The sequence below is a fragment of the Pleurodeles waltl genome, chromosome 5 (assembly GCF_031143425.1).
Source record: "Pleurodeles waltl isolate 20211129_DDA chromosome 5, aPleWal1.hap1.20221129, whole genome shotgun sequence".
In the NCBI taxonomy this organism is placed as follows: Eukaryota; Metazoa; Chordata; class Amphibia; order Caudata; family Salamandridae; genus Pleurodeles; species Pleurodeles waltl.
In genome coordinates, this window is record NC_090444.1 from 84,381,226 (window position 1) to 84,400,195 (window position 18,970).

Below are 18,970 nucleotides of genomic sequence, written 5' to 3' on the forward strand. Positions count from 1 at the left end.
AGCACCTATTGCCTGTAATGTCAACATCAGGACTACTCCATTGATGTGTATGGCGGTTGTCCTGCAAAGTTTGGAAATCACTCAAAAAATGCTCCAGTGGACAGGTACCTGTCCAAAGTATCCTTTCTGGCCTCCTAGACCTCTGTCCTGCCGGACTTGATTGCCCAACTCGGACCGGAGTACTCAAATTAACTCTTTTAAACTTTTCAAAAGTTTACAAACTTTTTGTTGACCAAAGCTTGTATGCGGTTATATATAAAGGTTATAAAAGCTTCTAAAATCTGTATCTCTGAAACCCTTTGGTGGATATTGATGATTAAGGTCTCTAAAAATTCATAAACATATACTCTATTTTTATAAATTGGTGTCCGTGTTTTGTAGCTTTCTTAGTTCGTTGCTTGGTGCCGTTAAATGCCTTACACTCAGTTCCTTTGCCAAGCCTTACTGCTCGTAGTCACAGCTACCCAGAATTGAGCTTAAGGCTAAGTAAACAAGCCTGACTGGACTCACGACGGCATGTGCGAGTGCACTTCACGATGAGGCCCCACAGCCATATCACGTCGTACACCCCCGAGCCCCGAAGCAAAGAATTTGGAAATGCTTCTTCAGAATGCTCAATATTTTGTATAAAAATTAATAAAAGATCTTCAATGAAGACAACATGCAAGCTTTTTCAATTAAGTTCACCACCTCCAAATAATGAATGAATGTGCATTGCAGCTCAATCAATCCCGAGCCCGGAAATCACAATAATGAAAATTATTTGCAGCTCTGAGAGACACAGGGCTACTGAGCTGATCAGTAACAGTGCCAAGTTATTTGTGAATATAACTGCATCAAACACCGAGGCAAATTCAGCTTCTTTTATGCCCATCTTAGGAATGCAGCTTGTTTGCTCCAGGATACATTAAGTAGTTGTCATACCCCTTATCTTACATCACTGTTGCTATTATTTATCGAGTGCAAACTGAGAGCTGGAATGGTATCCTGGATCCAGCGCCTGGATGCCCTCCTGGGAAATAAGCTGTGCTATAGAAATCCACAAAACATAATATATTGGGGACACTGGCCATTGCCCGACCCTACCGTGAATTGAATACGAAACATGTAGTTTCCGGGAAGAGATACAGATTATATTTATTTTTGCTAAACTAAAAAGTGCATTTCTCACTTTTCCTTCTGTGTTATTTAAGAATACGTTCAGCATTTTCAAGGCACTAGTGCACAGATTTCAGTCATTCCCAGGTGCGCTGCAGTGAAGCATTTGTTTACAATCGCCAACACGTTGCAGCGTTCAGTTTCCCTTTGCAGCACAAGAGGATTTTGCACTTTTTATTTTATTCTGAAAACACTTTGGTTCTGACAACATTCTACCAAGACACCCCAGTGATTCATACCCCGTAGGTTTTCACAATTCCACACACACGTACAAACACAAAGGTTTAGCCCACCAATTTGTCTCCAAGTCCAATCTTGTAGGTATGTTGGTTAAAGGGTGTCGCCCGAACCCCTGACACTGCTATGCAGGGGACCCCCTCACCTGATCTCTTTCAGTCCCTCGCGCTGGATCACCTGCAGAATTTCTTTATGGCTCATAGGCGTGTTGGGGTGTTTCTCCAAGACCTGGAAGATAGAAAGAGCATACAAGAGTCAAACTCTCTGATACGCCTCCTCAAAATAAGAACTTGTTTTCATGAATGTTACTTATATTCTAATGGGTGGAAATTATACATGCCCATGAATTAAAATTCAGCTAGAACAGAGAACTACCCAGAGGCAGGCGCAGAGCTGTGATGAAAGGAGGAGCTGCTGGGGGGTGAAAAGTTATATCTCAGTCGTAGGTAGAGAGAGAGAATGGCCTTTACTGGTGCACAGTCCACCGAGATATCACATTTCCAGGGCTTCGCCCACAAGTCGTGATAGTACCACCATTTCAACAAAATAGTGTCTCAATGGCCCACCTTCATTCATTTAGATTTTATTTTTAAAAGACATTCTCTTCCTAAATGGTTCTGTATTTTTATGAAGGTGTTTGTGCTTCTGTGCTTCCAAAGCCTCAAAGAACGAGGAAGCACGCGCAAAGCACATCCCACCATCATTCTGCTTTGAGTTTAGCGCTGCAAAAGATTTACCAAGTGTGCACAATTTTTCTGATCACAGGGTCCAGCTTTTAAAATCTCTGAGACAATGAATCCTATAGGTACACCAGGAGGTTCCAACTTTTTCTGTAACGAGAGCTACTTATGATCAATAAAAACCATCTCGAGCTACTAATTTGAATAGTGGTGTATGCCTACACGTGGATAATAAACAATAGCCATAGATTAAATGTCCCTGGCACCAGGGTTATAATAGTAGTAATAAACCTCCCAAAGTTACATGATCTATCACTCAAATATCAGTTTTAAATATATTTTGCAAATTCAACCATCAGTTTATCAGTTCTGAAAATACACACATTTTTGTTTCAAATACATATTTTTCAATTTTGGTATACACATAATTCAGTCAAGCAAAAGCTTCTAGTTTAGTAGGCTGGACTGGACACAGAACAGCTACTTCTAGGTAGCTGGAGAGCTACCAACAGCTCACAACCTACTTGCTGGAGAAGTTTGGTGCCAGTGCTCAATTTGTAAATAAAAACATGCCCAAAGCCCTCCTCTTAAACACGCGGCTGCTGCAATTAAATGTGCGAACATGGAATACTGAGGCAGCGTAATCCTGAAGCCATCTCAAGGCTCTTCAATCCATTTACAGTCACTCCCTGCCCCTTCAGCTCACTCTTGCAGCTTTCTCCTTTTGTGACTTTTTTAGTTTTTCTCTTCCTCCGTCTTTCCCGTGTGTCTTTTGCTCGCAGTAAATGCTAGAAGCAGAAAAATAAGTGCCAGTGCCCCGTACCGGAAACAACAAGAACAAAGTAAGCACTTCCTGGTGTAGACACTGAAAGCCTCAGGTTAGGAGAGCATTTGCAGGATTTCAGGCCAGAGAAGGCATATTTTTAGCAAACTCTGTAGAATACTGTTGGAAGCGAGCACATAAAGGAGGCTAGCATTATTCTCTTGACCAACAATAGTTCACTGAAAAACACCTTGGGATGGGCAGATGTTTCAGGGCCTTAGGAAATGAGCAAATTCACAGCACGACAACTTACAATGGTATTAAAATCAGAAAAAGAATATTCAACAGTATTAGAATGTTCAACACAACAGATCTATATTGGTGGGAGAATGTATGGAGGCGGTGAAGAGTGTTAAAACATGTATCTCTCGTCTCTGGTGTAAAATAACAAATTCATGGGAAAACAGCTCTAATTCCTAAACCTGGCGTTAGCCCTTCACCCATTTGTGTGAGCCTTTTATTATCAACTTGAAGCGTGTAGAACAGGCTCAAATAAACCTGCCTTCATTTCTAGCTAGGAGATTACACACAAGAGAAGCTATCACACAAGTACTTAGACAACTCACAAACTAATAAAGTTAGCCCTTTGTCTAGCAGTCTTGTAAGGAGGAAGAAAATATAAATTCCTCACTGGTACATCTGGCCATGCCACTGTCCTCCAGCAGAGGGCGCTGTGTACCTTAGTACCAGTCACAAAACTATCACTTAGGTTTCAAGGAAAAGAGGCGGAACAACCCTCCGCTTTCCTTGATTTATTGTCAGGGATGTCGGGTGGGGCAGTCCTTGTAAGTTTAACCCTCCTAAATCACGACATATATGAAGATAACGCTCTCCAAGAGGGTAATATAGTTCTGACATCAGTTATCACAAATCGCAACTGAATTATTTATTTTTTTTAAACAAAACGGTGTCACACAAGGCCTTCAGGGGGACGAAAAAAAATGGGGGTCTCTAAAAGGGTTGTGGTCTATGCTATTAAGGGCGAGGCTTAAACATGTAAACTAACTGGTCTGTGACTCCCATGGTGTGCCACCCAATCAGAATGTTGGTTACTAGGATGTTGCATCCAGATAGATAACGCAACAACTCACATACACCTAAAACCAGCCAGGACTATTGACTTTGTCAGTCGTTGTTAGCTGTTTAAGATAAATGAGTAACAACAATGATGTCATTAATATTGAAAATGTTTAAATTCTGAAATTATGAGAATCAAACATTACAGTGGTATGTGGAGTGGCTATTGTTGCGGACAGCGTGTCTCAATCACTCGTTAGGTTCACTCTATGATAGACATGTACGCCAATATTCTCACCACAACTCTTTCATCTGCATTTCTTACATCTCATTTCTTTCCTCTTCTGCATCCTCTTTTCACTGCCCCCTGGATGCACTTTCTCCCATCTCCTGAGCTTGATCGCTCACACACAACTTACACACTCACCTGTTAATCGTATTTTCATTTTGCCCCGTCAATAGTTTGACACTTGTGTACCTCCTTTGTGCATATTTGCACAAAATCACAATTGCAACTGGAATAGGCTCTGTGCGCTGTGCAGAGCCCTAGGATTGGCTGTGCCTGTGTTCTGAGCATCTTCTGCAGGCGCTGTAAGAAACCTGTCCCGCCTTCAGCCTCCCCTCCAGAGCTCTCAGTCGTGGCCCGTTATAAATACATGGAGGTGATTAGTTGAAAGCAGGCACTATACAAGCGTAATATGCTAAACGTCTCTGGAGCGTCTAACACTCTTAGGAAAAGCAATATTAAGTAAAACGTGAAATATAAACAGGAACCAAACCGCTGGCTCGGTCAGTGTTTCAAGGTTAACGGTACCCGATGGGTACCCGTTTCAGTCATTTCAGTGTCCCTTCTTAATTACCACTGGGCAGGGCTTTAAGTGGGATGAAAAAACTGGGGGGGCTCTCAAAGGGGCGTAGCTGATGCAATTAAGGGCGTGGCTTAAAAACATGCAAGTAAAAAATCTGTGCTTAGCCTAGCGTGCCGCCCGACTGGTATTTTGCTGCTTCTTTCGGTCATTGCGTCCAGATATTTGACGCAACAAGTAACATTACACCTAAAACAAGCCAGAACTATTGGCTTTGTCAATGTTTGTTAATTGTACAAGTATGCAACAACAAAGGCTTTGTTGTATAAAATATTGAAAATGCTTCAGTTCTGAAATGATGAGACTGTGAAAGAACGGTAACGAGTCTCTTTGAAGTTACATCAAAGCCATTAAAGGGCGGTACTGATGCAGAGTTAAGATTTGTTTTTGCCCTGAAGGTGAGGGCAAAGCTGGCGAGCCCGATAGGGACCCGCCTCAACATGTGCTTTTTAGAACTGCTGGTGCTGAGCACCGGCAGGACCCGGCCCACTTAAAGCTCTGCTGTCACAAGTTTGAAGGACACGGTCAGTTCGGCCTTTTGCCCGAATGTCGCCATCGAACTTATTACAATTAAACTGACCTGTTCTTTACAGCACCTAGTAATCATTACAAATCATTGGCACTATTTAAAATGAAGTTTGAACAAGCTTCCACAAACTTCATTATTTTGCCATCATATCTACTCTTCATCTAATTCCCACTAGTCTCTTTGCTCCCTTTAATGTAAAATACATTTTGCTTCTTCTGTGCTCCGAACATCCCAAATTTATATCATGTCTACAGGACTCCCAAGACAGTTGGATAGACTACAAAAAAAATAATTCAGGCAGCACACCTCATCATAAAATAAAATATGTTTCATTTCATCTATTTTTGAAATTTTATTTAGCACAAACTCGGCCCAAGGGAATCGCAGCGCTTTACATGAGAACCAGTTACATCCCACAAAGTCAGAATCTTGTTTTTTTTTTTTTTTTTTTTTAGGCAGAGGAGATTAAAGGCCTGACTACGACCTTGGTGGCTGGGATACTCCGTCACAAATGTGACGGCTATTCCGCCCGCCGTATTACAAGTTCCATTGTATCCTATGGAATTTGTAAAAGGGAGGGTGGGATATCCGTCACGTTTGTGACAAAGTATCCCATTCGCCAAGGTCGTAATCAGGCCCTGAGTGATGTGCCCAGAATCACCAACGACAAGACTCAAACCTGGTTCCAAAGTCGGCAGCTCTGGCCGCGAGGCCACATGCTGTCACCATGCTGTGCATTTTTTGTTCCCCAACTATTACCATGGCGCAATTTAGGGAGTATGCAGGTGGGCGGAGTCTCGTCCCACCACCCCCACACTATAGTTGGAGAGGGGACTCCTTCCACCTTACCTAAGGCACAAGGAGGCTGAGAGGTGTCACCTTGTGCCCCAGCACTGCAGCTGCTTGCATTACTCTGACCAGGCCATAGGGTGTTTGCAAACCCCCATCCCCACTAGTAGCACCACCTTCATGTGTGAGAGAGGCCCAGGTGGGGGCTAGGTTTGAATCTCTTATCTTCTATCTCCCAATGAAGTACAGCTCTTTTATGCAGGAAACAGGCATGCATTTACAGGAGGTCTGACGTTTCAAAAAATGACCCCAACACATTATGTTTACCAAACAAAGTTAAACGATGCAATACCAAGTTCCGTACGTCTAAGAATAGTGCCCTTTCTGTCATTTCTGAACCCAATTACACACTGATATGTGGAAATAATACTTGTGATTTATAAATAGTAAAATAAACCAAAATTCATATTGCCACCTTTCAGCATGGCTATGCCAATGCTTGTTGTCGTAAGTGGGGAATATTAGAAGGGTTTATAATTACTTATTGTGATGTCACAGAGACACCATTTTGAATTAAATATGCTAATTAACCCCCCTCCCAAAGTTCCCAGGACTTGTTTCCTGATTATTAACTGAAGTGAGCCAACACAGTTATGAGTGTGGTTGGAATGGACAAATGGGAACCTGGACGGGTTGAAGTTCATCACTAAAATTCAGACATTCCCAGAAATTGAGAGAGCAGGTACCGGCCACTCACCTCCCCAACCGCCCCCTCCAAAGACCCACAATCCACATTCTCACAATGTATATTATGAGTGCCAAATATCTAAGACACAATACAACAGACCACACCCCTTCCCCCAAGAAAAGACACACAAACCTAATATACATTTCTTGCCTATAACCAAACAACGCAGACACAAAAAATCATGCAAAATTACACTCAGGGCTAATGTGTCTTTTCTTATGAAATAGAAGACATAACAGAGTCACAATATTTTTCAGGCAAGTTTATTCTACAGGACCCTACGCTGCACAACACTCACACTTCTAGCTTCCCCGTACCATTCTTTTAAACCAGACCCCGACTTTCATAAACAACCGATATATCAACTTCCATGCACAAACTACCACCAAACATATTACCCACTCCCATGCGCCTCAAGACCTCCCACAAGTACTCCCACCCAGGGTGTCAAATGCCTTCTCGATATCCAGTGCCACTAGAGCTCCCTTCCAAACCCACCCCCTGGACCGAGTGCACCACATGGGAGACTCGTCGTAGATTCATGTGGGTACCCCTCACGAGCATAAAACTGCATTTATCCTCCTCCACAAGGCTCGAGACAACCTGCTGCAGCATTTTGGCCAGTATCTTAGAGAGGATCGTTGTATCTACGTTCAACATGGAGAGAGGCCTATAAGACCCTGGATCCCCCAAGGTCTTTATCCGGCTTAGGGATCATCACAATGAGAGCCTTGCGCATCTGTCCTGGTAGCCTTCCGGAGCATCTCCTATTCCGATCAGTAAATCGGAATAGGTCTGTTAGTACCCCACCGGTAGGCCATCCGGTCCCGGGCATTTACCATGGGCCATTTCTCGGAGGGCAGCACATAGCTCTTACCCTCCAGTCCCTCTCGCTGTGCCTTAGTTAGCCTCCATCTCCTGGAGTGTGTCTGCTATCAGTGCCTCGTACACCCTCGCCAGGTGCTCGCGCAGCAGGGTATTAACACCCAACTGTGCTGCCACCGTAGTTCCGTCTGCCCGGGTCATGGATAAAATGAGTAGTAGTGGTGGTGGTGGTGGTTGGGGGGCTGGGGGGAGAAGGTCTTTGTCTTTCTCCCTTAAGCAGCCATGCCAGTAGTCACCCAGATTGTCCCCCTTCAGGTGCAGTCGTTGTCTGAAGTCGCTCCTTGTATACTGGTCTAACCTGTCCCATATATTCGCCATGCTGCGCTGTGTCATTATTCGTGCCCCACCCTCTGCTCCCCATCTTCCCTCGTCGCTGCAGGCTTGTTGCTTCCTCCTCCCCTTGTAGCAGGTCTTTTTCCAGCCGCCTTCTAATGCCGCAGACCCTAGATAGGCCTTCTCCCCTCACTACTACCTTCAGTGCATTCCACTCTGTGCCCCTCAGCAGGGTAGAGTTCAAATCAGTATCAATATCCCCCTGCAACACTGTCTGGATCGCCTCTCTATATATTGGATCGCCCAGAGCTTCCGTGTGAAGACACCACAGTGGGATCCTGGGGTACTGTCTCCCTAATCCATATTCCATCAACAATGGTGTGTGGTCAGACAGGAATCGCACCAAATACTGAGCTCCCAGCACATTGATCGGAGATTAGGAGATTTTAATTTAGAAGATTAGGAATCTAGGACATTAGGACATTTTTATTTGTGGGCAGAGGGGGATTTCCCCCCCCCCCATTTCAGGAATTACAGAGCGCATGTGAAATTCCAGGTCTTCAACAACTGGTGCAGGGGCTTATTCACCAGGGGGAGTGGGAGTAGGGGGGGTGTCATACAATAGATTTTTTTTTTCTCCCTCGTGGATTAATTTCAGTAAAGAACGTTACCCCTCTTTGTTGGAGGGACCATACGCTAATATCCTTTCACTTAAATGCTCTGGAATGTCTTGCTACTAAGAGAGATGCAATTTTTGGGAGGAAGGGGAGGGCTTGGCATAAACTTGTTCAGCACTCTGGTGGGCATATCTTTGATTTGTCTAGTACCTTTGATTGCATCTTTCAATTGAAACTAATTGCCTAATAATAAAGAGATTACAGTGACCTTGGACAAAATAGTCCCCCTAACTAAGCGAAAATCCTGTGCAATCAACCATCTGCCCCATGGTACAATGAGACATTAAAAGCGTCAAAACTAGAATGTAGGGACCTTGAAAGGAAATGGCATCGGTATTATAGGGAAGAAGATAAACAACATCTAAAGTGAACTCTAAATAAGTATCAAAAGGAAAATCGTATAACTAAAGCTACCTTTTATATGGATTCTATCTTGGCCGCCCATTACAGAGCAAAGAAGGTTTTTTATATTTTCCAGGATTTATCGAATCCGCATTGCTTAAAAAAAGATATCATCCTTACGCAGAAGCTGTGTGACGATCTGGTGGTCTTTTCTGAGAAGATTAGCAAGATCCTGGAGGATACTGGAAGCTCCTCAGAGGTGGATTCAGCACCATTACCAATGATTTACTGAAAGCATTGCCATGAGTGTTGCTTCCTTGCCTGACACTGAAGCTTTAGAAATGTTGAGGCCTGGCACTGAAAATAGGTTTGATCATTCTGAGAATACCAATTGCGGTATTGAATTCTTTGAACCAATCTCAGAGGAACGTTTTCTAACCTTTGCCTCGTCCACGAAGTCTCGATCCCCATTAGAGCCTCTTCCGCTGAAACTGTGGAAAGAAATGTCCCGATGAGCTTAAGCCGTCACTGCTACAACTTTGCAATCAATCTCCAAAATCAGGATCAGCACCACGCAGCTGGGAGAAAGCTGTAGCTATGCCTCTGCTGAAGAAGCCATCAGCAGACCTGGCGGTTCCGGGTAATTATAGGCCTATTTCCTTCCTACCTTTTCCGGGGAAAATCTTGCGTTACTTTAGCAGGATTTTATCATCCTACTTGGAGTCTCACTCCTTGCTTGAGGAGGAACAAATTGGGTTTAGACCGGGCCATGGTACAGAGACAGCTCTACTGATCCATTGGGTGAGATCCGAATGAGAGCAGATAATGGACAGTCCACGGTTCTTGTCCTGTTGGATTTGTCGACCGCCTTTGATACGCTCAACCACCACACCCTTTAGACAAGGCTGGTGGATTTGGGTGTTGGCGGAACCATACAGAAGTGGATAAAATCTTATCTGCAAGGTCGCTGTTAGGCCGTGGCGTGACCCCCTTATTTATCAGATTTTAGATACATTAAACAGCGGGTGCCGCAAGGTTCAGCACTGATCCGGGCGCTGTTTAACATTTATATGCAGCCACCAATCTCTTGAATAACAACACACAACATTTATCTGGTTAACTATGCAGATGACGCGCAGCTGATTCTGTCTCTTAATAATACTCAGCCGGAGGCTATAAAAACCTTTCAGACCTGTTTAGTGGATATTGCAGAATGGATGAATGCAAACTCCCTTAAGCAAAACGGGGACAAAACAGAGTTTTTATGCTGCTCAAACAACTTCCCGATGCCACTGCCCTCAAATTTCCGGCCCTTCCTTACTGAGTTTTGCTCCTCAGAGGCAGTACACAATCCTGGAGTCACGTTTGATGATCGCCTTTCTTTAGAGAAGCATGTTAGCGAAGTGGCTGGTGTACGCTTCGCACAGCTCATGCACCACGAAAGCAGTTCCCTGTTTTACCTGGTCAGGCTAAAGCCTTAATCGCGCGGAGTGTCATACTCAGTAGACTGGACTACGGTAATGCTCTTCTTCTGGTGCCCCTGATTACCTGATCAAGACATGCACAGAGTCCAGGTTGATGCAGCAACATTGAAATTAAAGAGACCACGGAGACCATTGGCATCCAAGGCTCTCACGGAGCTTCACTGCCTCTCTGTGGCACAGAGGATTCTCTTTAAAACAATGTGTATTGTGTTTAAGGCCCTTCAGAACAAGGGACCTGTGCTGCTGCAGCGGAGAGTGGAGAGATATCCTCCGGGGAGGGCCCTTCGGTCAGCAACTGCTAATCTTGTTCAGGAACACAAGTTTGGGAAGGCTCGACAAGGGCGACGGGCCTTCTCAGTGAAGGCTGCCCGGTTTTGGAGTAGGTTACCATCTGATCGGAGAGCCCAGATAGGTTTGCTGAAATTTAGGAAAGCTTTGAAGACCTGGTTGTTCCCGTAAATAATGGAGCCCATTATAATGTACTGTTCTTAGCCTTTTACTCCCCTGAAAACACTTGCTGCCTCAGTGCCAGGATCCCAGGCTGGTCGCTGTGCGCTCTATAAGTACTATAAATACATATTCATTCATAAATTGATGACACTTTCCTCCAACACCAAAAATGTACCCAGACAGCTGTATGCACCGTAGGCAGGAGTAAAACAAATACATCATTAAGAGATCCCACTGTCACCTCAGACGTTACCCTTTCGGCCATCCTCATCCCATGTCTGACCATCTTGAATATTAATTCTCCTTCACAGTATCATACACCTCCTTTTTAGACGCGGTTGCAAATACCCCATTAGCTTCATGCCCAAGCTGCCTCCACTTACCCTCTGTAATCTATAACAATTTGGATTTAATTCTGCAAAATTTCAGTTTTGTCACAATTCTTGCAAAGACCACACTCACTCCCCATGTCCACATGTCTACTGCTGGTCACCAATACACACCACTGATGTATCTATCGAAAGCGGATATTCCCATGTGCCCTGTGTGACACCGATAAAAAAATTCTTATACCAAAGGGAGGGATAATCTCATCACCACACATCAGCACACAATTTTTCACTGCTAATTCATTTTGCCCCTTAAAAAGGACTTAAACTCTTTGACTAATTTCCTCTCGAGGCTACCCCTCAAAGTGCTCCCATAAAGTCTTCACTCATAAATCTATCTGCATTGATTTACACTATTTGTCTTCGGAAGTGCAAAAAATTCTGGCCACTTGACACTCAGTTTCCTCTGCTTCACAGACTCTAGAACACCGCAGTAGCAATTGCGACATGCATTCTGCGTGCATATTTTGTATCGCGACATGCATTCTGCGTGCATATTTTGTATCGCGACATGCATTCTGCGCGCATATTTTATATCGCGACATGCATTCTGCGTGCATATTTTATATCGCAACATGCATTCTGCATGCATATTTTGTATCGCGACATGCATTCTGCGTGCATATTTTGTATCGCAACATGCATTCTGCGTGCATATTTTGTATCGCAACATGCATTCTGCATGCATATTTTGTAATACTTGGGCATTCTCAATTCTGGAACGAAAAGTTTGAGGCTCTGCTGGTAATATCTACCCGAGAAAGTTCTGCTTTCACCGGAAGGTAAAACGCTAACCAGAGGCTTATGGTCGCTCCTATTTACAATTTTTCCACATACATTCTGTAATGCTCTCTTACCGAAGGGCATGCTAATAACTCCTTCACCACCACCAATAATTACTTTCAGCTTTTCCGAGTGTTCCCTAACCTTACAGAGCAATGCATTCTTGATTACAATGTCTCTGCATCAGAACTGCTCCCATGCTAACTCTTACACTAATAATACACTTTTTTCCAACCACAAATGGCCCTACAGAGCACCCACAACTTACCAATTCACTTTCTCAAATCCTACATTTTGTCCATTAGCCTACTCGTATTTTCTTTTTCAAAAGCTTCCTAAAGGATTCTGGTTTTTGCACATAACCATGAAAAAATTTGGTATGAAATTCTGTTAGACCCAAAAAAACAGAGACTGGTTGATTTTTGGATTTAGAAGACAGGGCATCAATCAGTCAATCATTAGATTTATAGAGCACGGCTTATCACCCCGAGGGGTATCCAGGGGCTGGGGGTTGTCGCTGCAAGCTGGTGGCTATTCCTAAAAAAGCCATGTTTTGAGCTTTCTCCTGAAGTCAATGATGGTGTTCGTGGTTCGCAGGTGGTTGTGGGGGGATGTTCCAGATCTTGGTGGTGAGGTGGAATGGAGACACTGACCACTGGGGGAAGGAGGCAGTTTTTTTTTGCCTAAGTAGTTAATATGGAGGAGACTCGTTCATTATCCAAATTAATAACAGCTTTCACATAATCGGGTTTGGGTTTTATCCCACACACAGAAAAGTTGTGATCCTATATTCAGCTCCAGTGTATCATAACATATATCTGTCCAATCTCAATATCAAACCTTTGTCAGATAAAATCTTTAGAACATCCTCATTGTGTTCTTTACCATACACAAGCATATTGTCCTGAAATGCTACAGCCCTTTCCAGACCCTCCAAAGTCTTCTTCATAAGATGATGGAGTACACATGAAGCTCTCGAAAGACCGAATGGCACACCTTTGCACTCCAATTCTCCTTCCAGAGTGATAAGTAGCGAAATCCTTTCATTCCTCTCACAACAACCTGATGGTAGGTGATTGCGAGATCTGAACACATTGCTGCACTTGCCAATGTAGACATAATTCTGTGGTTGCAAGGGATATGCATCCGCCCAAATGGCATTATTCAATCTCTGAAGAACGATGCACACAGTCCTGTCGCAATAGGATGATATTAAAGGTTTATAACATCCTTAAACCAAAGAACTACCTGACAGCAGGATGGGCTCTGTATCTAAAACAGAAATGTATCCGGTTTTGCTTTGGTCACCTGCCAGCCCTTTCTTGCTTTCCACCCTAAACTCACCAATCTCTCTCTGCACCATCATTCTTGACCACGCATTCCCTTCCAGAATACTACCTCCGAATTCTCCACCACTCTGTTAATGTTCACTGCCACACACTGGATTAAATCTGCACCACCAACAGCCGGTCCTTCCTGTTCACTGGGATCTGATCCCTTAAGACCGGTCCATGACTCAGTGTTCAGTGTTGCCAGTAAGGATCTACGTGCAGCAATCAGCTCTTCAATTGACTCATTCTCCTGCTTCTTTTAAGATTAGAATTTATTATGGTGCATGACCACATTTTACACTTCCTCTGAAGAACATGTTTTACATATTCAAATGCATCTAATCCTATCATGTTCTCCAGCAGAGGCAAATGATTACATTCTCCTAACCCCACCCCACTCAAAAAATGTTTGAAGAGAGCTAGTTTCATTGTTATTTTATTTTCCTTTCCAGGACTCTACATGCGTCATGAACACTTCATACAATTCCCCAATGGCATTATAATTTTGCCACTGTAGGAAGCTGGCTCTGTATATACTATATCAAAATGAGATGTACTGTGCACACAGTCCAGAGGTTCCCCAGAGGCTAAAGTGGATAATTCTAATGCTCTCTTTTGTGAAAGTGTGGTCGAGCAGTTAGGCTTATCAGAGGGTAGTGCAAAGCATTTGTTGTACACACACAGACAATAGAAGAATCACACACTCAATGACTTAACTCCAGACCAATGGTTTTTATGTAGCAAACATATATGTTCTTAATTTATTTCTAGAAGCACAATATTCAAGTTGCAGGTATGTACATTAATAAATATGTATTCCAAATATGAATCAATATAACTTTGTTTGGAATCGGTAAGTTATACAGTTTAAGAGTAAATGGCAATAATCTGTTTTAAAAGTTGACAGCGCAATTTTCAGAAACAGTTCCTGGGAGGGGCAGAAAAGTTAGTATGATTTACTGGTAATTACTTGACTTACAGTTCCAGTCTCCTGGGATTAAGAAGTCCACAGGTTGGGGTTCAAGTTAACCCCAAACACTCACCACCAGCAACACGGGCCGGCTGGGTGCAAAGGTCAAAGTTGAGGCAAATTTAACATGGGCTTCTCTGGAGACTGGGGGCACTCGGTTTCAGATCTGCTTGCAGGTAAGTACCTGTGTCTTCGAAGGGCAGACCTGGGGGGTTTACAGGTGCACGGGGGCACCAAACACACACCCTCAGTGGCACAGGGGCGGCCAGGTGCAGGGTGCAAACCGAGCATCGGACTCCCAATGCTTTCCTATGAGGGAACCCAGTGGGTCACTTACATGCAGCAGGCTGGTTCCAAGAGGTTGGTTCGGGAAAACCACAGGCTGGACAAGTAGGAGGCCGCCTGCTGAACGCTGCTGCACCAGTGGTTGGGTTCTCCAAGGCCTGCGGGCTGCAGGTGCAGTGTACCTTTAGGCATCGGACATCTTTGTCCGGAGCTTTTGCAGTCAGGGGGTCCTCTGGATTCACACTGCAGACGTCGTGGTAAGGGGCAAGAGTGGTCAACTCAGGTTGGGTACTTGCTTGAAATCGCCTGGGGATCCTCTCTAGCCAGTTGGGCCACCTGGACACAGGCCAGAGGGCGTCAGGTGCAGAGTGGTCAGGACTCACGGATCTGTGGAGACTCTGGAGTCCTTAGTTGGAGTTTCTTTCTGGACAGGGCCACTGTCCATGGGCGTTCTTGGCCCTCTGTGATCCAGGGCAGCCTCTGGAGCTTGGCAGAGGTCGCTGGTCCCGCAGGATGCGTCACTTTTCTTTTGCAGGTTCTGTGAAGCAGGAGACAGGCCGGTGGGGCTGGGACCAACTTTTTGTCTTCCTTCTTCTCTGCTGGGGTTTCAGCTTAGCGTCCTTCTTTCTTCTTGTGAGGTCACCAGGAATCTGATGATCTTGGTTCAGGTGGAGGGGGCTTAAATACTGAATTTAGGGGTGTTACAGGGTCAGAAGGCAGTAGCTAATGGCTACTGTCCCTAAGGGTGACTACACCCTTCTTGTGTCCACTCCCTTTGGGGAGGGGGACACAAACCTAACTTTATTGGTCCCTGTCAAAAAAAACAAGATGGAGGATTCTGCAGGGAGGGGGTCACCTCAGCTCTGGACAGCTTAGGGGTGGTCACTCCTTCCTGCTTTCCCTAATTTTCCTTTCGGATTTGCCACTAAAAGTGGGGTTTCATCCAGGGAGCAGGCAACTCCACTAGCTGGGGTGCCCTGGGGCACTGTAACAAGAGGCTTGAACATTTGAGGCTCACCACCAGGTATTAAAGTCCCTGCAGGGGGAGGTGTGAAGCATCTGCACCCAGGACAGGCTCTTTTTCTGGCCACAGAGGCTCTCACCCCATGTGGTCAGAAACGTGTCTGAAAATAGCAGGCTGGCAAAGACTGGTCAGCCCTACACTAGCAGTTGGGCTGGCATGCAGGGGGCATCTCTAAGATATCCTCTGAGTGCATTTCTCAACAAATCTCACACTGGCATCAGTGTGGATTTATTGTGCTGAGAAGTTTGATACCAAACTTTCCAGTATTCAGTGAAGCCATTATGGAGCGGTGGAGTTCGTAATGACAACACTCCCAGACCATATACTCAATATGGCTATAATGCACTTCCAGTGTCTAAGAATGGTCTTAGACACTAAAGGGACATATTGCTCATGCAGCTATGCACATACCTGTGGTACAGTGCACCCTGCCTCTGTGCTGTAAGGCCTGCTAGAGGGGTGACTTACCTATTCCACAGGCAGTGGTTTGTGGGCATGGCACCCTCGGAGGGGTGCTATATTGACTTTGCTTTTTTCTCCCCACCAGCACACACAAGCTGTGAGGGCAGTGTGCATGTGTTTGGTAAGGGGTCTCCCAGGGTGGCATATTACATGCTTCAGCCATTGGGGACCTTCCCTGGCCACAGGGCCCTTGGTATCATGGGTACCTTTTACAAGGGACTTAACTGTGTGCCAGGGTGTGCCAATTTTGGAAACAAAGGTACAGATTTTGGGAAATAATACTGATGCTGGGGTCTGGTTAGCAGGTTCCCAGCACACTCTCAATCAACAAGGGCACTTTCCTACAGCCACCATGGTATAAAAGCAGTGATGGTGGTGGTAATACAGGTACAACGTTCACTTATTCGAACAAAATACAATAATTTGGGGAGGTCTGTGCTGGAACATAATAAACATGTGTCATCACTATAGTCTGTATTTCTAAATTTCCTCAAGAGAAATGTAGTGGACCTAACATCAATTTTTTCTGATGTCTTGATGTCCACGAAAACACAGGCATCTCTACTTGCTGACTTTATCCCATTTAGGAGTCTTATTAACATGTAGCTTTTTTTTTCTTTAATGACAGCTGGGTTTTTTTTTCATTCAGGGCCTTATCTGTTTTCCTTAGCAAATTGCTTTTCTGTATGCGCACAAACAAGTACCCATTGTAACGCGGAAGCACACGTCCACATCAGCCCTTGCAGTTTTCACATTTGTTGTTGACTGGCCCATTGTTCAACTCATCAAGGACCCAAGATGGCCGCCCGCACAGTGCTGCTGGATCAGCCTGACTTTGCCCAACTGTCCAGTTTGAACTTTACAGGCTACACTGGTATGTCTCCTGCCTTAGGGCTCCGCGCACCAATGCTGCAATCAGCGCCAAGTAAAGCTGAGCAACAGAAATAAGCTGTAGGAAAAGGAACTACTTGTATACCTTGTAATGTCCGTAATAATTGCTTTAATGTATTACAGCATAGCTTTCCCTGCAACGTGCCCTCTGTGTTGCTTTCCCCAACCCCATGCTGCTTTTGCTCCTGCCCTACCCCCTGGGTCAAGGAGGACACATCAAATTTACATTCAAGGCTACCCTCACAATGAGGGGGATCGTGTTTTGCGCCCAAGAAGATGGCCGCTTGATCGCGGGCTCCACCATAGGAGAATCAATACAGTCGCACAACAGCCCCTGAATGACACAAAAACTTGTCTGAAAACCTGGCAGAAAACAGGGGAAATCATACTCATCCATCAGGTGTGAAGCCCTGGTAGAAATCTCAGACTGGAGGACCAGAACAAGTGCTCTCACCATCCCTCGCCAGGAATGTACCAACTGAACAAGGCGGCCATTATGACATATGGCAGGTTACTCTTATTTTTACCCTCTTGTTAATTTTATACATTTTTATTGTGTGTAACTACAGGAGTCGCCACCCCTGCTCGGACCACGAAGTGCAGAGACAACCCAAGTAGGGTAAGGTAATACTGCACTCATGAAATGCTGCATGTTTGCTCCTTACGTATGTTTGAACACTTTGTTTTACATGGTGTTTGCCTTTGCAGCGTCACGACCACCACATGTGCCACTATATGATTGTTTTATGGCTTCTACTGCTACCATTGGAGTAGTTTGTCATGCATGAATGTTTAAGTAGCAATAGGATGTTTTATCCTGGGTGTAATACTACATATGTACAAAAAAGAAGGTAGAACCATGCCTTTGATTCTTTGCATATAGTATAATTTAGGGATCCTCTAGGGCCCTGAAAGATGCCCGAGGCCAGTATACAGAAACATGTTAGCAAACCAGAGGAATGCGTGGGAAACTGTACCCAATGGCATCCGCTAACTATACTTATTAGTATTTGCATTTATACCCAAGTTAACACCTAGTTAGGTACTCCTTGTGGTATACCTTAAGGTATTTTTAGATTAGAACTTGATCCCTGAAATATTATACAGATTATTATATCCTAACAACTCCCTCTACAATTATGAGGTTGAGTCCGCTCTGGTAGTACCATCTTACCGGGGTGGAATGAGGTGGCTGATGATGAACCATGACACATTACGTAGGTGAGACCACATCATCCAATATCTTAAGATTCTAAGATGGAGTAATGATCTAGACTAGTCACACTCGGGTAGTGAGAGATAAGTAAAGGCCCCCATTATTTCACAATAAACTTTACTGCACTTTTTTGTGGTTGTGCCTTTAGATTCCCCACTCATACAGATTACAAAAAGACACCAGAAATACCTTTAAGTCTCTGGATAAAAAAATGCAAAACAAAATACGTGATTTCGATCTGTCCTCCTTATGGTTTAACACAAGTATAAAGATAGAGGAAAAAAATATTATTTCGGAAGAATGGTTGGAGAAAGGAAGTATGCTTATCAGAGACCTTGGCTGCTCAACCTAGTAACTCCTACCCATAGTTATTCTGCAAGAAAAGTTTAAACTCCTAGACCTTCACTTTTGCAAATTACTAAAACTCAAAGCCACTCTGAGGAAGCTAAGCAACCCACATACACCAAACAGGTCTTTGGACTGAAGAGCCAACACGCCTCGGCAACGACAAACAGACGTGGTGCAAAGGGTTTCCGTCTAAGCAGCTCCACCGAGGGACCACAATCTTCCCAGTTGCAAACAAGGCAAGTCAGACCTCTGAAGAGCCACGGAACAACCACCGGTGTTGCAGAGCCTTGAAGAGCCCTTGGGACCGCAGGAT

General features: G+C 44.4%; 1 protein-coding gene across 1 annotated transcript in view; it reads right to left on the reverse strand.

Annotated features, from left to right (window-relative positions):
* Positions 1–18,970, reverse strand: part of ASXL2 (ASXL transcriptional regulator 2) — a 328,414-nt gene that overhangs the window by 190,092 nt on the left and 119,352 nt on the right. Inside the window, exon 2 of the mRNA XM_069233648.1 lies at positions 1,541–1,623. Within this exon, the coding sequence (XP_069089749.1) occupies positions 1,541–1,623 (83 nt within the window). The remainder of the gene's footprint in view (positions 1–1,540; positions 1,624–18,970) is intronic.